The 19,011-nt window shown below is 52.0% G+C and overlaps 1 protein-coding gene across 1 annotated transcript in view; it reads right to left on the bottom strand.

Moving 5' to 3' along the window:
- Window positions 1-1,467: 1,467 nt before the first annotated feature.
- Window positions 1,468-19,011, bottom strand: part of SVOP (SV2 related protein) — a 38,432-nt gene continuing 20,888 nt past the window's right edge. Inside the window, exons 8-16 of the mRNA XM_059676079.1 lie at window positions 17,492-17,617; window positions 16,712-16,840; window positions 14,893-14,966; window positions 11,654-11,730; window positions 8,582-8,689; window positions 5,913-6,024; window positions 4,735-4,816; window positions 4,071-4,160; window positions 1,468-2,570 (exon numbers count right to left, since the gene is read on the bottom strand). Of these exons, the coding sequence (XP_059532062.1) occupies window positions 2,364-2,570; window positions 4,071-4,160; window positions 4,735-4,816; window positions 5,913-6,024; window positions 8,582-8,689; window positions 11,654-11,730; window positions 14,893-14,966; window positions 16,712-16,840; window positions 17,492-17,617 (1,005 nt within the window). The 3' untranslated portion in view covers window positions 1,468-2,363. The remainder of the gene's footprint in view (window positions 2,571-4,070; window positions 4,161-4,734; window positions 4,817-5,912; window positions 6,025-8,581; window positions 8,690-11,653; window positions 11,731-14,892; window positions 14,967-16,711; window positions 16,841-17,491; window positions 17,618-19,011) is intronic.

Here is a 19,011-nt window from a genome sequence, read left to right as displayed (position 1 = left end):
GTGGCAGCTCGTGTGTCCTTCAGTAATATTGATTTTTATTTTTTATTTTTTGGAAAGGGCAAGCGATCTAGAAGGCAAAGAATTTTTTCACTTGCATTTTCTCGAGAAGAGAAAGCTCTCAATCGCAGGCCTCTCTACTCCAGCCCCTGGAGAACGTTTCTGCCCACCAAGTACTCCCCCCTGCCCCCAGTCCCCCACCCCTCCGGGTTATGTGAGGGTACAGGGAGTGGACATGCTCATCCGGCAGTGTCTGGCCAGCTGGAAGGCAAAAAGGACAAGTGAAGGTTCTGCGTTACCCAGGAGAGCTCAGCAGACCAGAAGTAATTAGAGCTATAGCCACTCGGGGTTCAAGGGCACACACACACACCCCACCCCCCCTGTGCCAGGGAGCAGAAGATCTGCCAAGTTGCCTCCTCCCCGATGGATTGCCTGGGCCCCTATTCCAGGGACACTGGATTGTTTGTAGTCGACCTAGGACGTGAGCCCGAAGAAGATGCCCACTGTGGCCTCCACACCGTTCGGAGGAAGTGTTGCCTCCCACAGGCCCAAAGTCACGATGTTGGCAGCCAACTGTACGACGTTTCCCCCTTATGGGAAAGACAATCCTATCAGAGCATAGGGAAACGTTGAGATGACCCTGGCTGGACAGAGTGGGCCAGGCCATTAGGGTGAACGGTCACTAGGACATTATGACAAACAGACAAACTTCGTCCCTTGCGATGTCCATCACCAGCGTGTTTTTGTTTTGTTTTTAATCCTCAGCCGAGGATATTTTTCCATTGATCTACAGAGAGAGCGGGGGAAGGGAGGGGGAGAGACAGAGAGAGAGAGAGAGAGAGAGAGAGAGAGAGAGAGAGACATCGACTGGTTGCCTCCTGCATGCGCCCCCCAACCAAGGGCCGGGGATCAAGCCTGCAACCGAGGTACGTGTCCTTGACCGGAATCGAACCCAGGACCCTTCAGTCCACAGGCTGACACTCTATCCACTGAGCCAAACCGGCCAGGGCCAACGTGTTTTAATAAGAGATGAACGTTCACATTTGGCTTCCTCGCAAGGTTGACTTCGAGCAGATATCTCCAAGCAGAGGGTCAAGCTTCTCTGGCCTTTGTTGGGACCCAGCAGCTTCCTCCCTCCTTTCCTAGGTTCCCTGCCTTCCTGGTGGGCAGGAGGCTCCTGTAACCCAAATCCAGGAGGTGGGTGTCAGTCCTCCCTTCCAAGGCCAACCCCGAACCCAAACGACCTTCCTCCTCTTCCTTTGAAAATGTACACGTTTCACACATCCGGGTCCCCCCGGGTCCTCCCCAGCTCATGGCACCCCTGCCGTGGGTCCATTGCTGGAACCCCAAGAGCTACCTCTGTGTAGAGACCAAGCCAACCCTTGAGAGCAAGGGCGGCAGAGAAACCAGGGGGAAGGACTCCTGGCCCTGGGCCCCAAGGGGAGGGGGCGGTTGGTGTAGCATCATCTGTTTTTCTCCGTCCACCCAAGCTCCAAGTCCAAAGCGCTGAGACCTGAGTGAACTGTCCTCTTCCCCCGAGAGTCCCCAATCCGCCTGACCGAGGAAGGGGCCAGAAAAGAAGCGCCGACGGGGCCTCTGCTGCTTCCGAACGGGAGGGCCCTGTTTGGCTTTGGGCTCGGTTCTCGCCTCCCTGTGGGCCCAGCCCCCAGTGTCTGGGGTAACAGCTTTCTGGGGTTGTCGTCTGCTGCAAGCCCAGCTGTCCCCATGGACACACTGGGATCCCCTGGAACCAGGGACAGCAACTCCCGAGGGGGCCAGGGGGGGCACGTGGCTCAAGGTCAAATGCACGTCTGTCTGCCAGAGACTCCACGGGTCAGGCCCTGCCTGGGGAGGCAAACCGAGAGGCCCCTTTCGGAGGGAGCGTTTCTCCAACCCAAGAAAAAGCTGCGCAGGCCACACCCGAGTCACCTGCGATTTCAAAGAAGAAAGCCGGGGGCCTGGGGTGTAGGAGAAACCTACTGACCAGGTCTGGTTGGTGGGCGGCAGGGCTCCCGGGGCCGGGGCCTGGACTGTGTCTATGGAGACCTTTGGGTTGTTGCTCACCACGGGTGTGGCCGGCTAACTCTGGATGGTGTCTGGCTGGCTACCAGGGTCACCGGTGTGGCAGTTTTCCCATGCAGATCCACAGGTGATTAACAAGCCTCCCCCCACACATCCAGAACCTCCCCCCGGAGCGAATGCCTCCCCATCTGAGGGTGGGTCTCAGCGAACAGGAGCCACCGGGGTCCAGGTTGTGCTCTTGGGTGAGTTCTTGGTGTCGGCAGTGACGGTCGGCGCCCCAGACGGGCTCCACCAGCTCCCCGCGCTCCACGGCCTCAAAGACCAGCTCAGCCCCCCAGAGGTCACTACTCCTGAGAGCCCGAGTTCGACCTGGTGACGCCTGTGCCGTGCGTCCCTCGGCCCACCATCTCCTGGCCCCACTCCCGGTGGCTGGATTCCTGCAGCCCGCGGCCCTTGGTCTCGATGGGCAAAAAGCAGGAGGCCAGTGCAGCCAGGAGGCAGCAGCCACTGTAAACCGCCAGAGACAGGTACACGGAGGATTCCAACATCACCTGGGGGGGAAGGGGGGAAGATGTGTGTCCGTGAGAGCATCCTTTCTGAATGACCACCAACCATTCAGACGATACTGATAATGCCAGGCCCTCTTGTAAGCACTGTGTTCATTGGCCCATTTAATCCTCACAACAGCTCCATGAGGTAAGGTTCCTTGTCCCCATTTTACAGATGGAAAAACTGAGGCTCAGAGAGGGTTAAGTATCATACCCAGGTTCATAGAGATACGAAGGATGGGCTTGGGATTTGAACCCAGACCCCAGCAGGCCCAAGCATCTGTATTCCTTCTATGAACCCTCTCTCCTGCAGCAGCACCTCTGCTGACTCCCTAGCTCAATGGCACCGGGAAAATCACAGCAGAGCTGCACCTCATTTCCTCCATTTGGCAAATGGGCACAAGGGCAGTGTCCGCCTCCTAATGAGAAGATACCGTAGCAGCACTTGGCACCGGGCAGGCGCATGGCAGGCTCTCAACCAGTATTAGTTAGCAGCGACATACAATGGCCAAACACAGCAGCGCAGAACCGAACTGCTTGGCTCAAGCCCGTGTTGGAATTCCGGGTGCATGAAATACCCAGAATAGATAAGTCCACAGAGACAGAACGCAGTGTGGTGGTTGCCAGGGGCTGCAGGGAGAGGGGGGTGGGGAGGGACTGCTTCATGGGTACAGAGTTTTTGGGGTGATAAAAATGTTTTGGAACTAACTACGGGTGATGGTTGCACAACATTAGGAATGTGCTCAATAGCACTGAATTGTTGGTTTAAAATGGCTCCTTTTTGTGTGATAACAAACTTTTGTCTCAATTTTAAAAAGTGACAAAAAGAGGGGGAAAATAAATTAGGTATGTAAAAAGTAAAGATATTTCAAAATAAGATCCCTAGCCGGTTTGGCTCAGTGGATAGAGCGTCGGCCTGCGGACTGAAGGATCTCGCCTCGATCCCCAGTGTGGGGTGTGCAGGAGGCAGCTGATCAATGATTCTCTCTCATCATTGATGTTTCTATCTCTCTTTTTCCCTCTCTCCTTCCTCTCTGAAATCAATAAAAAAATATTTTTTTAAAAAATCCCTAAAAATAGGTTGAAATGCTTCAAGATACACATCGGGTTGCAAAATTCTACAATTACATCTAACGATCCAACTCAGAAGCCAGGGGCAGGGACATTCGTTTCCCACAAATCATGCTGGCCAACTTGTTCCCATCCAAATTATTTTTAGCCAAATCATATGATACCCCAGAGGTCTTCTGCGTGGGAAAGACCTGGGTTTGATCCCCAGCTTCCCTACTTCCCAGCTGTGTGACCTTGGGCAAGTCCCTTGACCCTTCTGAGCTTGAGTTTTCCCATCTGCAAGCCGTATTTCTTTCCTCATAAGACGGGTTGTTAGGATGAAATACAATAATACACACGGAGGGCCCCACAGAAGGCTCAGCATATTGTAACTGCCTGCCACGCGCTGGCTTTTGGCACACCCACCCCCTCTGTACTTGGGGGGACACCTACCTGAGCAATGAACGGAGTGATGAGAGCACCCACTCTTGCCATGCCACTGCAGGTGCCCAGGCCCAGCGCTCGCGTCGCCGTGGGGTAGACCTGAAACACAGCCACCAGATGTGGCCTTGAGAAAATGCAGGTCCCTCCTGCCGCCCCAGCTCAGGAATGATGGCACTGACCCCCAACGGTGGGCCTCAAGTTGGGGCGAATCCCTCAGGTGTTGGTGACCCCACTAAGGGGTGGGATCCTGGGGTAATGACTTTTACCCCAAAGGACATAGGAAATTCAACTGAGAAAGAACGCGAGAGGCTGAGCTGTGGGTGGGAACCTAGCAAGGAGGCCCTCCTGCCCCCTTGGTGGTCGCCAAAGACTCCGCCAGGAACTCCGCTCAGGATCCAGGGACTGTCCTACCTGTCACTTTCCACCAGTTGACCTTGAAGCACTCACTGGTCATGGACGTTAAAGGCATTTCATACAGAGAGAGACTGAGATGCTTACAGGGCGTCTCAGTTCATCCCCAGGAGTGGCCACGTGCCCAGTCTCCATGGGGGCGGGAGGGGGCGGTCCTGTGCCCTGTAGGATGTTTAACAGCACCCCTGGCCTCCACCCCTCAGATGTGGTCATATTTACATACCCTCCTCACTGCCCAGCTGCTCCCAGACACCCCTCCTACCTCAGGTGTGTAAACATAGGCCGCTTGGAAGCCTCCAGAAATAAACGCTCTTGCAACGAAGAGTAACAGAGTGAGCATCGTTCTAGGAGGAGGAAAAACAAAAAAACAAAAAAAAGTCGAGCAGGTATTTTTTTCTGTCAGCTTGTTTCAGCAAAGTCCTATCTGCCCAGATAGGCAGAATTTACACCCCAGAAATGGGCAAAGCCCACCGCCACCCAACATAATTGATGCAGGCACGCGGGCACTCACATCCCAGTGCCCTCCCTAAGGCCTGCTTTTTAAAGGCTTCTCATTCTCCAAAGCACCAGGCTGAGAGATAGAAACATCTGTGCGCCCAGGTTGGGGAGAAGTGATATAAATAATCAGAAGACCAGAAAGGACCCGGTACGGCAGGTATTGAGCCAGGAACCAACTGAGCCAAGGAAAGTCAACTTCTGTTCAGTAATTTTAGGAGAATCCTGATCCCAACCTTCTGTTCTATTGTTCCCATAAACATCCCAGAATATCAGCATTGCATGCTGTAAGCCAGCGGTTCTCAACCTGTGGGTAGCGACCCCTTTGGGGATGGAACGACCCTTTCACAGGGGTCGCCTAAGACCACCCTGCATATCAGATATTTACATGACGATTCATCACAGTAGCAACATGACAGTGATGAAGTAGCCACGAAAATCATTTTATGATTGGGTCACAACATGAGGAACTGTATTTAAAGGGCCAGAAGGTTGTGAACCACTGCTCTAAGCTGTATCTTCAGACCTTCCCCAGATTCCTCACCAGGCTGTGCCTGGGGCTTCTCACAGATCAAAAGAGGCACAGGCCACTTCCACATTTTGAGCCGAAAAGGGATTATAATACAGGGCCAATTTAAAATATTTCCACGGGACCAATGAACATCTTAAACCCATATATAAACCCAACAGCTATATGCATGATTTTATTGGGAGATAATATCAAAGGTCTAAATGTGATGGTATTGGAGGAGAACCTGGACCAAACCCTCACCAGGGGGCCCAACTTTGAGCCCTATCTTTTGGTCAGTTTTCAGGCCTCAGCACTAGGGAGGGGCTGGAGGGAATCCCTCTGATGACCCCCAGCGGGTCACAGGCCCAAAGAGCCACTGCCCAGGACCTGAGACATCAGCCTGCTGGCCAGAGGGAGCTGGTGTCACCACCCACCTGCCGACACAGATGAACAGCAGGAGGCTGCACAGAGAGAACACGACGAAGCACAGCGCCATGGTCTTCTTGCGGCCCAGGCGGTCAATGATCCACAGAGTCACCAGGACACCTGGAAGGGAGCAGGGCACCATGGCGGGCAGCTCCTGACCTGGCTCCCAGGGACCCTCACCTCCTGGCAGTCACGCCCTGTGCAATGCCCTTGAGAGGGGGCCAACCTAGTGTCTCACTTCTAATGACCAGAATACAGCACGTGATGGAATGTCACTTCTGAAATGAGGTTATAAAAAGGCTGTGATGGCCCGGCCAGCACGGCTCAGTGGTTGAGCATCAACCTATGAACCAGGAGGTCACGGTTCGATTCCCAGTCAGGACACACGCCTGGGTTGCAGGCTCGATCCCCAGTGTAGGGCATGTAGGAGGCAGCCGATCAATGATTCTCATCAATTGATGTTTCTATCTCTTTCTCCCTCTCCCTTCCTCTCTGAAATCAATAAAACAATATATCTATATATATAAAAGCCTAAGCAACCATTACTACCAGACAACTGACCAACTGGCCGGTAGCTATGATGTGCACTGACCACCAGGGGGCAGACGCTTAATGCAGGAGCTGCCCCCTGGTGGTCAGTGCACTCCCACAGCCAACCTCCCGTGGTCCCTCCCCCGAGCCGGCCTTGATCGGCCCCAATCACTGGCCAGGTCGAGGGACTTCACCCGTGCACAAATTTGTGCACCAGTCCTCTAGTTTTTTAATAAAGGCTATGACTTTGTGGTGGTGGGGGTGGGGGCATTCTCTCTCTCCATGTGCTTGCCTTGTTGGCCACCTGGAAAGGAACTGAAGGTGACCTCTGGCCAACAGCCAATGAGGAACTTGAGGCCCTCAGCCCCACAACCCTGGAGGAACTGAATCCTGCCAACAACCGAGTGAGTGAGTGTGAGAGCAGATCCTGCCCCACATGAGCTTTCAGTCATTGGCTGAAGGCTGTTCCCCGGCGTTAATTCCCTGGCACTTCTGGCCACTTTGCTTGCTTTTCGGCTTTCCATTCCTCCTGAGACAGCCCTGGGGCACAGAGATGCAGATCCTGGCAGCAGCAAGTTGCAGGATCAGTTTCTGCGACACCTCTCCAGTCTCACTGCCTCCAGCTGTAAAAAGGGAAGAACTAGCCCTAGCTGGTGTGGCTCAGTTGGTTGGAGCGTTGTCCCAAACATCAAAAGGTGGTGGGCTCAATTCCTGGTCAGGGCACATATCCAGGTAGTGGATTGGATTCCCCAGTTGCGGTGCATGCAGGAGGCAACTGATTGATGTTTCCTCTCTCTCACATGTATGTTTCTCTCTCCCTTCCTCGCTCTCTCTCTCTCAAATCAATAAAAACATCAAAATGCTATAAAAAAATAAACATCCATAAAAATATTTTTTAAAAAGGGAATAACTATACAACTTCAGATTGTATAGTTAAATGAGATTAAATTAGATTTAATGATTTAATGAGAACTTATCTGTGAAACATTTAGCACCGTGCCTGAAATACAGTAAGCGCTCAATAAATATGACGTATTACTATCATTATAATCATTGCTATTCCTTCTGAAGGAAAGAGATAGATCTCCATTGCTTTATGGGTAGGTTTGGATTTCTTGACATCCCACTGGCCCCTTCCAGTGTGACTGGTGTTGGCAGACAATTCTCATATTCCTCTACATCTTGTGAGCAGAGAGAAGTACTAGCTGCCCTTTTGTTCCAGGCTATCATTTCAAGGCTGTTTGTATAGAAACAGCCTTGAAAGATAAAGATATAGTCTCCTTCTAGAGTGAAGGGCATGTTTGTTTACTGTTCGATAAAATAAAGGTGATGTCTTGCTCTCTGGGACACAGGCTGGGCAGGTTGCTGGCAGCCTATTATAAAAGACTAGAGGTCCGGTGCACAAATTTGTGCACTGGTAGGGTCCCTTGGCCTGGCCTGTGCCCTTTTGCAATCCCAGACTCTTTGAGGGATGTTGGATAGCCGGTTTCAGCCCGATCCCTGCAGGCCCGATCCAGACAGCAGGGAGCCCGATCCTATGCATTGAGCGTCTGTCCCCTGGTGGTCAATGCCTCATAGCGACTGGTCGACCAGTCGTTAGGTTGCTAGGCTTTTATATACATAGATATAGATTCCCGAATTCCTCAGCTGTGGGCAGATCCACAGCACTGTAGTATCTCCCTGGCCCCTTCTTCATCATCCCCCTGGGACTTGGGGCAGGGAGACCTGACATTAATATGCTACTCGTGCTGTTTGCTGTGCTCAGGAGCCATTTGTCTCTGACCCAGGAGTTTCGTGTCTCCTGCCAGCATGCATGAAACTGGGCAGCTTCAACTCGTTAGCCTTCACGTGGAGTGAAATCTCAGCCCCTTCACAGTTCTTGACGATGTGTAGCTCAGGGTGGAAAAAACAATCCCCAGCTCCCCCGGAAATGGGATTTGCTTCCAGGTGGCACCAGGAACGTGGCACTACCTGGGAATCCAACTGAAATGCATCATAATAATTGGACTAATTGGGCTAATTAACCATAAAACTATCATCAGCTTTGCCAAAAGAGAGAGAGGAGAAAAAAAAAAGACTGTGGCACTGGACAGCTGCCACCTTCTCAGGCTTCCTTGCCTGGCCCCACTTCCCACGCGTCCCTCACCTGGGAACTCGGACAGGGTGGTCCACAGCAGGTCCATGTAGTCCTCCTCACTCAGGTACTCGCAGGCCAGGCTGCACTTGGCCTCTACTGCCTTCTTACTGCTGGAAACTGGGAGGTGGGCAGCAGAGGGAGAGGATGAGCCATGTGCAGAGCCTTGAGCCACACTCTCCTGCTCCCCAGACCTCCTTCTCTGCAGAGTATGATTTGGCTGGCGTGCCGTGAAAAGAACCCAGCCAGGCTCAGGAGTCAGACAGCCTCAGGTTTGAATCCCAACCAGCATTCTAGAACTTCATCTCTCTGAGTATCCGTTTCCTCAGAAAACTGGGACAGCCCGGCTGGCATGGCTCAAGTGATTGAGCATTGACCTATGGACCAACAGGTCACAGGTTTGATTCCCGGTCAGAGCACATGCGCTCTATCCCCAGTGTGGGGCGTGCAGGAGACAGCGGATCAATGATTCTCTCTTATCATTGATGTTTCTATCTCTCTCTCTCCCTCTCCCTTCCACTCTGCATTCAATAAAAAATATTTTTAAAAATTGGGGCTAATGCCCTGACTGGTTTGGCTCAGCGGATAGAGCGTCGGCCTGAGGGCTCAAAGGTCCCGGGTTCGATTCTGGTCAAGGGCATGTACCTTGGTTGCGGGCACATCCCCAGTGGGAGGTGTGCAGGAGGCAGCTGATCGATGTTTCTCTCTCATTGATGTTTCTGACTATCCCTCTCCCTTCCTCTCTGTAAAAAATCAATAACATATATTTTAAAAAAAAATTGGGGCCAATAAAATCACTGGACAAGATGGTCAAGAGAATGAAAGCAAGGTGTGCATAAGAATGTGCTCAGATACTTCTTTAAAGTTTTTCCTGTAACACACCGATCACTTCCCAGCACACTATATAATTTTCTTCCTTATTTCACTATTCTCTCTTTCTCTCTTTTTCCTCTCTCTACACCAAAATGCAAGCTCACAGGCCAGGAGATTTGTCTTTTGTGTTCACTGATATGTCATAACACTTGGACCATACCCAGCAGGTACGAAGAAAATACTGAGTGACTGACTTGCCCAGGGTCCCACAGCTACTTGGAGCTAGCACTCGGACTCCCTGGTTTCTGGCTGTGAACTTGTTCCACAGAATTACTTTCCCACCAGATATAAGAGAGATAAGAGAGAGCTTTTTAATGGGGTTGGGGATGACCAGCTGGGGGCCGAATCTGATCTCCTGCCTGTTTCTACTTGGTCCACGGGGTAAGAGTAGTTTTTACATTTTTAAAATTATTAACTTTTAAAAACTAAATGCAGAGGCCGGCCGGCCGGCATGGCTCAGTGACCAGGAGATCACAGTTCGATTCCAGATCAGGGCACGTGCCCGGGTTGTGGACTTGATCCCCAGTAGAGGGCATAGAAGTGGCAGCCAATCAGTGATGCTCATCCCTGATTTTTCTATCTCTCTTTCTCTCACATCCTTTCTGAAATCAATAAAAATATGTTTTTAAAAAAAGGAGAAGAAGAAGAAGAAGAACACTTCGTGGCATAAAAATGACCTGAAATTCAAATCTGTGCTCACAAACAAGGTTTTCTCGGCCCACAAGCCATGCCTGTCGTTACACATTGCCCGTAGCTGCTTCACGGCTAGTGTTCGAGCCACCCGGCTCACCACGCCTACAGCGTTCACTGTCTGGCACTTCATAGACAGAGCTGCCAACCCCTGCTTTGTAACCTTCCACCGGGCCCTCTGCTTGGCTGAAGCAGGTTCACTGTGAGGGGCATGCAGTTACGCTCCATCGGTCCCAAACTCCAAACCTACAACGGAGCTGCTTCCTCGGAGCAGTTCATTTAGACGCGCACACCCCCCCAGTGAGATGTGACTCTGCCATCTCACGAAATCCTTAACCCAACAAACCAAACCATTAGCTACGATGAAAGCGGCTTAACACAGAAAAAGATAAGTGGGCAAATCCTGCAGACATGCGAGAACCTGACCCCTTTATCCCCCATCCTGGGTTCAGTGCTAGGAAGTTAATATTATCTCAAGGACAGAACCATTTGAAAGCCCAGGCACTGGCATCTAGACTTTGCTTTTTATTCGTTTCTTTTGTCCGGTGGTTCCCACGTCCAGCTACACAACAGAATCACCTGGGGAGCTTTTATAACACGGGTGCCCCGGCTCCACCCCAGGGATGCCGATGAAATTGGGCTGGGCATTGTTTAACTGGCGCTGGAATTGTTGAAAAGCTCCCCCAAGCGATTCTGTTGTGTGGCCAGGATTGAGCCCCAACCTGGTTCTCAGACTTAATGTGCAGAGTCCTAGCGGTTAAACTCAGTGCCGTACTTCATGGAGCTCGGTAAGATATGACTCTTGCCCGGCCAGCGTGGCTCAGGAGTTGAGCGTCAACCTATGAACCAGGAGGTCACGGCTCCATTCCCAGTCAGGACACGTGCCCGAGTTGTGGGCTTGACCCCCTGTGGGGGCCTGCAGGAAGCAGCCAATCCATGATTCTCTCTCATCATTGATGTTTCTGTCTCTCTCTCCCTTGCTCTTCCTCTCTGAAATAAATAAAAAAAAATTTTTTTTTTTTTTAAAAAGAGTGACTGCTGTCGTGTAACTTCTATAACAACAGGACTATCTAGGTCAGTGATGGCGAACCTGTGACACGCGTGTCAGAGGTGACGCGCGAACTCATTTTTCTGGTTGATTTTTCTTTGTTAAATGGCATTTAAATATATCAAATAAATATCAAAAATATAAGTCTTTGTTTTACTATGGTTGCAAATATCAAAAAATGTCTATATGTGACACGGCACCAGAGTTAAGTTAGGGTTTTTCAAAATGCTGACACGCCGAGCTCACAAGGTTCGCCATCACTGGTCTAGGTCTCTGTACAGCGCCATGGAAATCACAGCCCAGATCTTCTAGGCTCAGATTTTGCACACACTTTCTCCCTGGAGTTTGTGGGGTAAAGTCTGTGGGATCTGTGCAAGGCCAGGCCCTGTGAGGGCAGAACCTGGGGTGGGAGTGTGTGTGTGGCGTGTGCTGGGAGCAGGCGTGGTAACGGGTGAACGGGCTGCCATACTCACTGCTGCAGACGTCTCCCGCCTGGAAGAGCTCCGTGGTGAGCAGGACTAATCCGTAGTAAGAAAACGCATTGGAAAACCTGCCAGGAGAGAAGCAGGAGCGGTAAAGACATGGGCCTTGGGGCCTTTCCTGGGGCCCTTGGAGCGGGAAGATGGCGGGTGCAAACCACAGTGATGTGATAAAGGGGATTCAATCTGTGTCCTTTGAAAGATCAAGAGCTGGATTCTACCACAGACATGCCACCCCCGAGGCTGTTCACTCAACCGGCAATAGGGGGAGGGTGGGGGGGACCAACGTTTAGAAGAAAGCACAGCGTTGACACCTGTCAGGGCTTCTGGGTTGAGTTGGTCTGGTCCGGTCCACTTGGAGAGGGGAGGAGGGGGCGGAAGTTTTACTAATGTACAGAACATACAGAACTGGGCTCCAGCTCTCTGTACCCCCCCCCCCCGAATTCCTGAGAGCTAAATCAATGCACCAGCCATTTATTAAACAACTGCTGTGTACCCAGGACAGGGGTGGAGTCTGCAGACTTCACTAGACCCTCAGGTCAGAATGAGGCAGTTCACTCATTCCCGACTGTCCCAGGAACCCGGATCCTCAAGTCTGGAGGACCGAACACTCTCACCCAGTACAGTATGTGGGAACCCCGTCACAACCAGACGCCACTGATTCACTTCCTTGGGCTACAATATGTGCTGGCAAATTTAGTGATTTCTCCAGCGCGCTAAAGTTAGCCTCTACTTCATTGCTTCCGTGTTCACCCAGTGTCGACTCAACGGGATTACGTGCTCTCAGAGACAGGTGCCCTCAACTCTGCACCCCTCCAGACACCTTTAAAAATCCGACAGACTGGCACCCAGCAGGTGCTTCGTGAGTGCTTGGTGAGCTGTTTCCTCTCTCAGGAAGGCGGGGGCAGAGTTCTGTGTATGGAACTCTGTAAATGGAGCCCCGTTCTATACATTGTCAAAGTTTCCCCCTGCTCCTCCCTACAATTAACCACTTTCACTGACCTCCCCACCCCTGTTCCTATGTACTTTTTTGTATATATTTTTAAAGAGTCTGCTGTCCTGTCACTTCTATAACGACAGGACTGTCTAGGTCTCTGTACAGCGCCTTGGACACCACAGCCCAGATCTTCTAGACCAGGGGTGGGCAAACTTTTTGACTCGAGGGCCACAATGGGTTCTTAAACTGGACCGGAGGGCCGGAACAAAAGCATGGATGGAGTGTTTGTGTGAACTAATATAAATTCAAAGTAAACATCCTATCTAATAAAAGAGAAAAATGGTAATTGGTGTACGACGATACCCTTTTCATTGGCTAATCAGGGCTATATGCAAATTAACTGCCAACTAAGATTGGCAGTTAACTGCCAACAAGATGGCGGTTAATTTGCATATGTAGGCACAATGCAGGGAGGCGAAAGGGAAAGCAGGAAGAAGCCCCCTGCCACTGACAGTGATCAGAAACCCAGGGGGGAGCTAAGAGCTGGGGGGCATGATCGGAGAATCAGGCGCCTTTGCCGCCCTGGCCAGTGATAGCAGGAAGTAGGGGTGGAGCCAGCGATGGGAGCTGGGCACGGTCAAAGCTGGCAGTCCCGGGAGCTAGGGGTCCCTTGCCTGGGCCTAAAGCGAAGCCCACGATCGCGGGGCCGCTGCAGCTGCGGGTCCCCGCTGCCCGGGCCGGACGCCTAGGCCAGGGGCGTTAGGCCTGGGCAGGGGCGGAGCCTGCAACCGCGGGGAGCTGGGGGTCCCCTGCCCAGGCCTGACACCTCTGCTGGAGGCCTCAGGCCTGGTCAAGGGGCCGATCTGGTGATTGGTGATCGGAGGGTGATGAGGGTCAACTCCTCTGGCCGAGGCATCAGGCCTGGGTGGAGGGCGGAGCTGGGGATTGGGGGGATATGATGGTCCCCTTGCCCAGGCCTGAAGCCTGGGTCAGAGGCGTCAGGCTTGGGCGGGGGGTGGAGCAAGCGATCAGAGGGAGATGGGGGTCCCCTGCCCAGGCATGATTCCTGAGCCAGAGGCCTCAGGCCTGGGCGGGGGCCAGAGCCAGTGATCAGGGGGAGATGGGGGTCCCCTGTCCAAGCCTGACACCTCTGTCAGAGGCGTCAGGCCTGGGCAAGGGGCCGATCCTGCGATTGGAGGGTGATGGGGGTCAACGCCTGAGGGCTCCCAGTATGTGTGAGGGGGCAGGCTGGGCTGAGGAACACTTCTCCCCCCCCACACACACACACACACACACACATCCAGTGCACGAATTTCGTGCACCGGGCCCCTAGTCATTACATAAAAGGGTACGGTCTTTTTTTTTTTTTTTTAGTTTTATTCATTTCAAACGGGCCGGATCCGGCCCGTGGGCCGTAGTTTGCCCACGGCTGTTCTAGACTCTGATCAAAGGTGAATAGGAAAGGTGAGCACTGGTTGAAACAGGACACAAAGCCTGACCCAGGCCCAGCGCCTGCACTGTTGATGTTGTGTGCTCGGCTGGCTGCAAAGAGAGTTGGAAGAGTAGCTGAAATTTGACTGGTTGTGGAGTTAAAAGCCCCACCCCCACCCCGGTTATTAAGAAAAATAGAATATGACCAGGACTGAAAGTTCTAAGAATGCCCCTGGCAACCAAATCGATGCTTCCCAAACTACGGGCCCTGTGCCACTGGTGGTACCCAAGGCAATATGAGTGGAGCGGGGAACTGACACAGCATCAACATGAAATCTCATTGTGGGGGGGGGGGGGGAAATCCCTTGTAAATTTCCTTTCAATTCTTTTGATTGTATCTCTGTCTCAAGTGATGAGTTGCTTATGTTAGTGCGTCCTTAGCACCTCCCCTCTCTGTCTGTTTCTCTATCTCTTAAATACAGCCACTCAGACCTTGGCAAACCGTCAACCTGGCAACTTTCCACTGTATTTATCTTTAAGGGCGCCTTCTATCTATGGCCTGAAATTAAAGTGTGTGTGTGGTTTTTTTTTCCTTTAAAGAAGACATATAAAGTTTCCTTTTCAAATGCATTTATCTGAGTAAAAAGTGAGTCAAATGAAAGAAAACAACTGGGAAAATAATAGTACAGGCGCTATCTGGGTGAGACAGAGGTCAGGAAAGTGATGCTCCAACCACTGAATTTTGCAAACGTTCCCCGAGATCAAAAAAGTTCTCTGTGCTTTGTGTTCAAACAAACCCACCCCCCCCACCCCCCAAAACAGGGCACAGACGAAGGGGATCAAAATGTCAACAAATGGCTCTTACCATATAAACCACAGCAGCAAGGTTGTCCATCTAAAATGGGGTGTGAAAAGGTCCCTTATTTTGCCTCGGTCTTCCTGTTTCAAGACAAAAACATGCAGGTGCGTGGGTACTGGCTGGTGGCCAGAGACTGGTGGACACCCGTGGCTGGGAGGGAGGTTTCTCGTGGGCTGGACACTCGGGCTCCAAGAACCCAGGACTCAAATCTCCAGCCCATTGAAGCCATTTCGGCCCCTCCAGGACCCAGCAATGTCCACAGGCTTCCCTCCGAAGGATGGACACATTCTGAAGCCCCACCCGAACCTGGAATCCCGGAGCTGGAAGCAGACCCCTTGGGCTTGGGCCCCCTGACACCTCTTAGGTAATTCCATGGCCCCAGGGAGCGGCAAACCAGCCCAAGGGGTGTCCAACCGTATCACGTCTCGCCTCCAAGGTGACAAAAATTAATGTGCCAATCCATCACCGAAAGCCATTTGCCAAGAGACAGATTAGCTAAATGGCCCAGTTGCCTATGTCATATAATTTGCTAACGCATCAAACCTTTGCCCTACATATTCTCTTTTTAAAAATATATTCTATGACTGATTATATTCTTCTTCAATATATTTAATGAACATTCTTTTTCTTAGTAGCAGTTTGAGAAATGCTTACTTACTTAAACATGCTAAAAGTGAAAGTGGGGGGGGGGGGAATTACAGGCCACAGGTGGTTTAGTCTCTGAGAATTGCCTTCATGAATAAAAATATTTTGGTAATATATGCTTCAAGGAAAAGACAGAATTCATTAAATATGCTTATCAGATATCTTTGAGAATGCATTTATTGACTATATTTAGGAATATTAGGCAGACTATATTGATGAATAAATGTATGAATAGGTACATAGAGAAAATATATTCCTATTTACTAAATATATTAAAAAAGAATAATCCTCAAGACACATTTTGCGTAAGTGGGTACATTAGCAAGTTAATTCAGGAAAATCTGCTTTTGGAAAATCGGTCTGTCCTTCTCTCCTCTTTTTGCTTGTCTCAGAATTCACCACCTCCTTGGACCTGCCTGGACCATCCTGTTTCTGGAAGTGGATTTGGGTGTGTCCTCTGGCCTGTGTACCGGCAGACCATGCAAAACCCCTCCCCTCAAAGTGGGGAAATTTCATCCAGTTCTTTTTGCACAATATAAAAAAACAATCAGAAATATAATTTTATTTTGAAAGACAATTTCCTTATAGGGTCTGAGGGCAGGAACCCCAGCCTTTAATCTAACTACCTTTTCCCCCCACCTCGCACCTCGCACCCCCCTCCTCCCCCCCCCCCCCCCGCGCGCTCCGTGCGCATGCGTGTGGGAGGTGCCCATACACTCTCACTGGGGTGGATTCCCTGATGGTGTTGCCATCCGAGCGAGGCACCATCCATTAAGGGCGCCGTCCAAGTGCAGTTTGGCGCCCTGGACCTAAGCCTATCACGGCACTTTCCAATGTGGTTTTATTGTCCAGCCTTTGGCGATCAATCACATTTGCTAATCAGACGTAATGGGCGCTGAAAGGTGAAACCGAAGCAGGAGTAGTTACGGGATCCATTAGTGGGCACCTCGTTACATTTCTCTAATCGCTGGATAAACTCTCCAGGTGGCACTTTTCAGGGCTTGGCACTGAAAACACACTGATTGAAGCTGCCAGGTTCACCTTGCAGGATCTGCCCCCCGCACCCCCACCCACTCCATGGACGCCTGCCATCACACACACGCAGGCCCCACCCATGCACAGGTGCATCCTTGCCAAGCAGGGACACGCAAGCCACAGAATCGGCGGACCAGGGACTGACCTGTCTGGAAATGATGAGTTTCCCCAGCGGCATGGGGGCTCCATTTTCTGTCGCGATCCTCTTTAGGGTGGCGATGGCCTTTTCCTGGTTCCCCGACAGCACATCATACCTTGCACTCTCCGGCAGCCACTGTAGGGACAGGAGAGCCACGCGTGGCAGGTTAGGGGGGAACAGAACACTGGGTGCCAGCCTCACACGCACCTGTGGGTAGAGACCTTAAGTGGGGGGCCCTGGAACCAGAGGACTGGCTTCCAAGCCTGGCTCTGCCATTGAGTATGTTGGCTGTGTAACCTTGAGCAATGATCCGACCATTCTGTGCCTCCATCTCCTCATCCATAAAATGGATAAAGGGCATGATCTCACTGGGGGGTTGTGTGTGGGGGGAGACGTTGTGTAGTTTATGCAGAGCTGAGTGGACATGGGGAGATCATTTGAGCTTCTGGACCCGGTTTGAGCTGGGTTTCTGTCACTTACAACTTAAGAGTCCCAACTGTTCTAATACAGTCACCTTAAGGGTACATCTTGCAGTGGTGGGACCCGGGTACCCCTCCTCCATCCCCCGCTATCTCCCTAAAGAGCATCCCAGCAGTATTTGTCTGGAGGGAACCCAGTACTCCACACCGAGCCTACCCTAGGCCCCGTACCTTTGTCTCATGTCCTGATTTTAAAAAATAATCGAAAAAGGTAGCTTTGGTGCTCTCTTACACACCCTCCCTATCAAAATACAGTGACCAGCAGAAGGGCCATAGCAAAGGCTGAGATCTCTTAAAGGGTACCTACAAAACACAGGACAGCAAAGATGAGGAGCGGGACAGCCGAGAGGAGCAGCAGCCAACGCCAGCCCAGGCTGGGCATCACAAACACAGCCAGGGCGACCTCGAACACGGTGCCGATGGCCCAGAACACCTGGACAGAAGAACGGAGGTCAGCGGCAGGGGCAGCATTGGTCAACGCAGTGGGCGATCTCAGGGTCACTGCCGACAAGATAACCCACGTGGGTACGGGGTCCTCGGGGTCAGCAAGGTCAGAATGGCCATCGCCGTTCCTGTGGCTTATGTGGCTGGGCCGGAGCCACCGCCTTGTCCAGCCACAGTGTAGAATGTTTGCGTGGCACCCACTGGAGCGTGCGCTGTGGCAGCTCTGTTTAAGGAGATCAATATGACCCATATTCTGCGAGCTTGGTAAGTGAACACCTTGGTTTTTGTCCATTGACATCCATCTCCCCTGCCCAGCGGTGCTCCAGTGTCCTTTATCAGAATTGCCTCTTGCCCTGACCCGTTTGGCTCAGTGGATAGAGCGCCGGCCTGCAGACTCAGGGGTCCCGGGTTCGATTCCGGTCAAGGGCATGTACCTTGGTTGTGGGCACATGCCCAGTGGGGAGTGTGTGCGGGAAGCAGCTGATCCATTTTTCTCTCTCTTCGATGTTTCTAACTCTCTATCCCTCTCCCTTCCTCTCTGTAAAAAATCAATCCTATCTAATAAAAGAGAAACATGGTAATTGGCGTACGACCGATACCCTTTTCATTGGCTAATCAGCGAGATATGCAAATTAAATGTCAGCCAAGATGGCGGCCGCAGCCAGGCAGCTTGAAACTAACATGAGGCTTGGTTGCCTCAGTGACGGAGGAAACCAACGTCCCCGCCTGCCTGCCGCTGCCTCTGAGCTGGCAGTTTAAGAAACATTGTAACAAATACTGCCGGACTTCAGCCAGCAGATTGGCAACATTGTAAGCAAAGGCCAGAAACCTACTTTCAGCCGGAGGCCTAAGAGCTGGAGCCAAGCCTCAAGCTAAAGCTGGCCCAGAATAAAAAAAGAAAAAAAAAAAGGAAAAAAGGAGCGGTTGGGAGTTCAGTCACCCCCAGCCTGAAAACAGCCCTCAGCCCCTCACCCAGACTGGCCAGGCACCCCAGTGGGGACCCCCACCCTGATCCAGGACACCCTTCAGGGAAAACCAGCCGGCCCCACCCATGCACCAGGCCTCTACCCTATATAGTAAAAGGGTAATATGCCTCCCGGCACCGGGATCAGCGTGACAGGGGGCAGCGCCCAAACCCCCTGATCGCCCTGCGGCTCTGTGTGTGACAGGGGGCGGGGCCACAACCTCCCTATCCACCCTGCTCTGTGCCTGATAGGGGGGAGCTCCCCCCCCCCACAGGCCCTGCTCTGTGTGTGACGGGGTAGAGCCATAACCTCCCCATCGGCCCTGCCCTGAGTGTGAGAGTGGTGGCGCCCCAACCCCCTGATCCACCCTGCTCTGTGGGTGATAGAGGGCAGCACCCCAACCCCCTGATGGTCCCTG

This window comes from Myotis daubentonii, chromosome 19 (assembly GCF_963259705.1).
Source record: "Myotis daubentonii chromosome 19, mMyoDau2.1, whole genome shotgun sequence".
Lineage (NCBI taxonomy): Eukaryota > Metazoa > Chordata > Mammalia > Chiroptera > Vespertilionidae > Myotis > Myotis daubentonii.
Note: the sequence above shows the minus strand (reverse complement) of the source record. Positions and strands in the feature narration are given on the sequence as shown.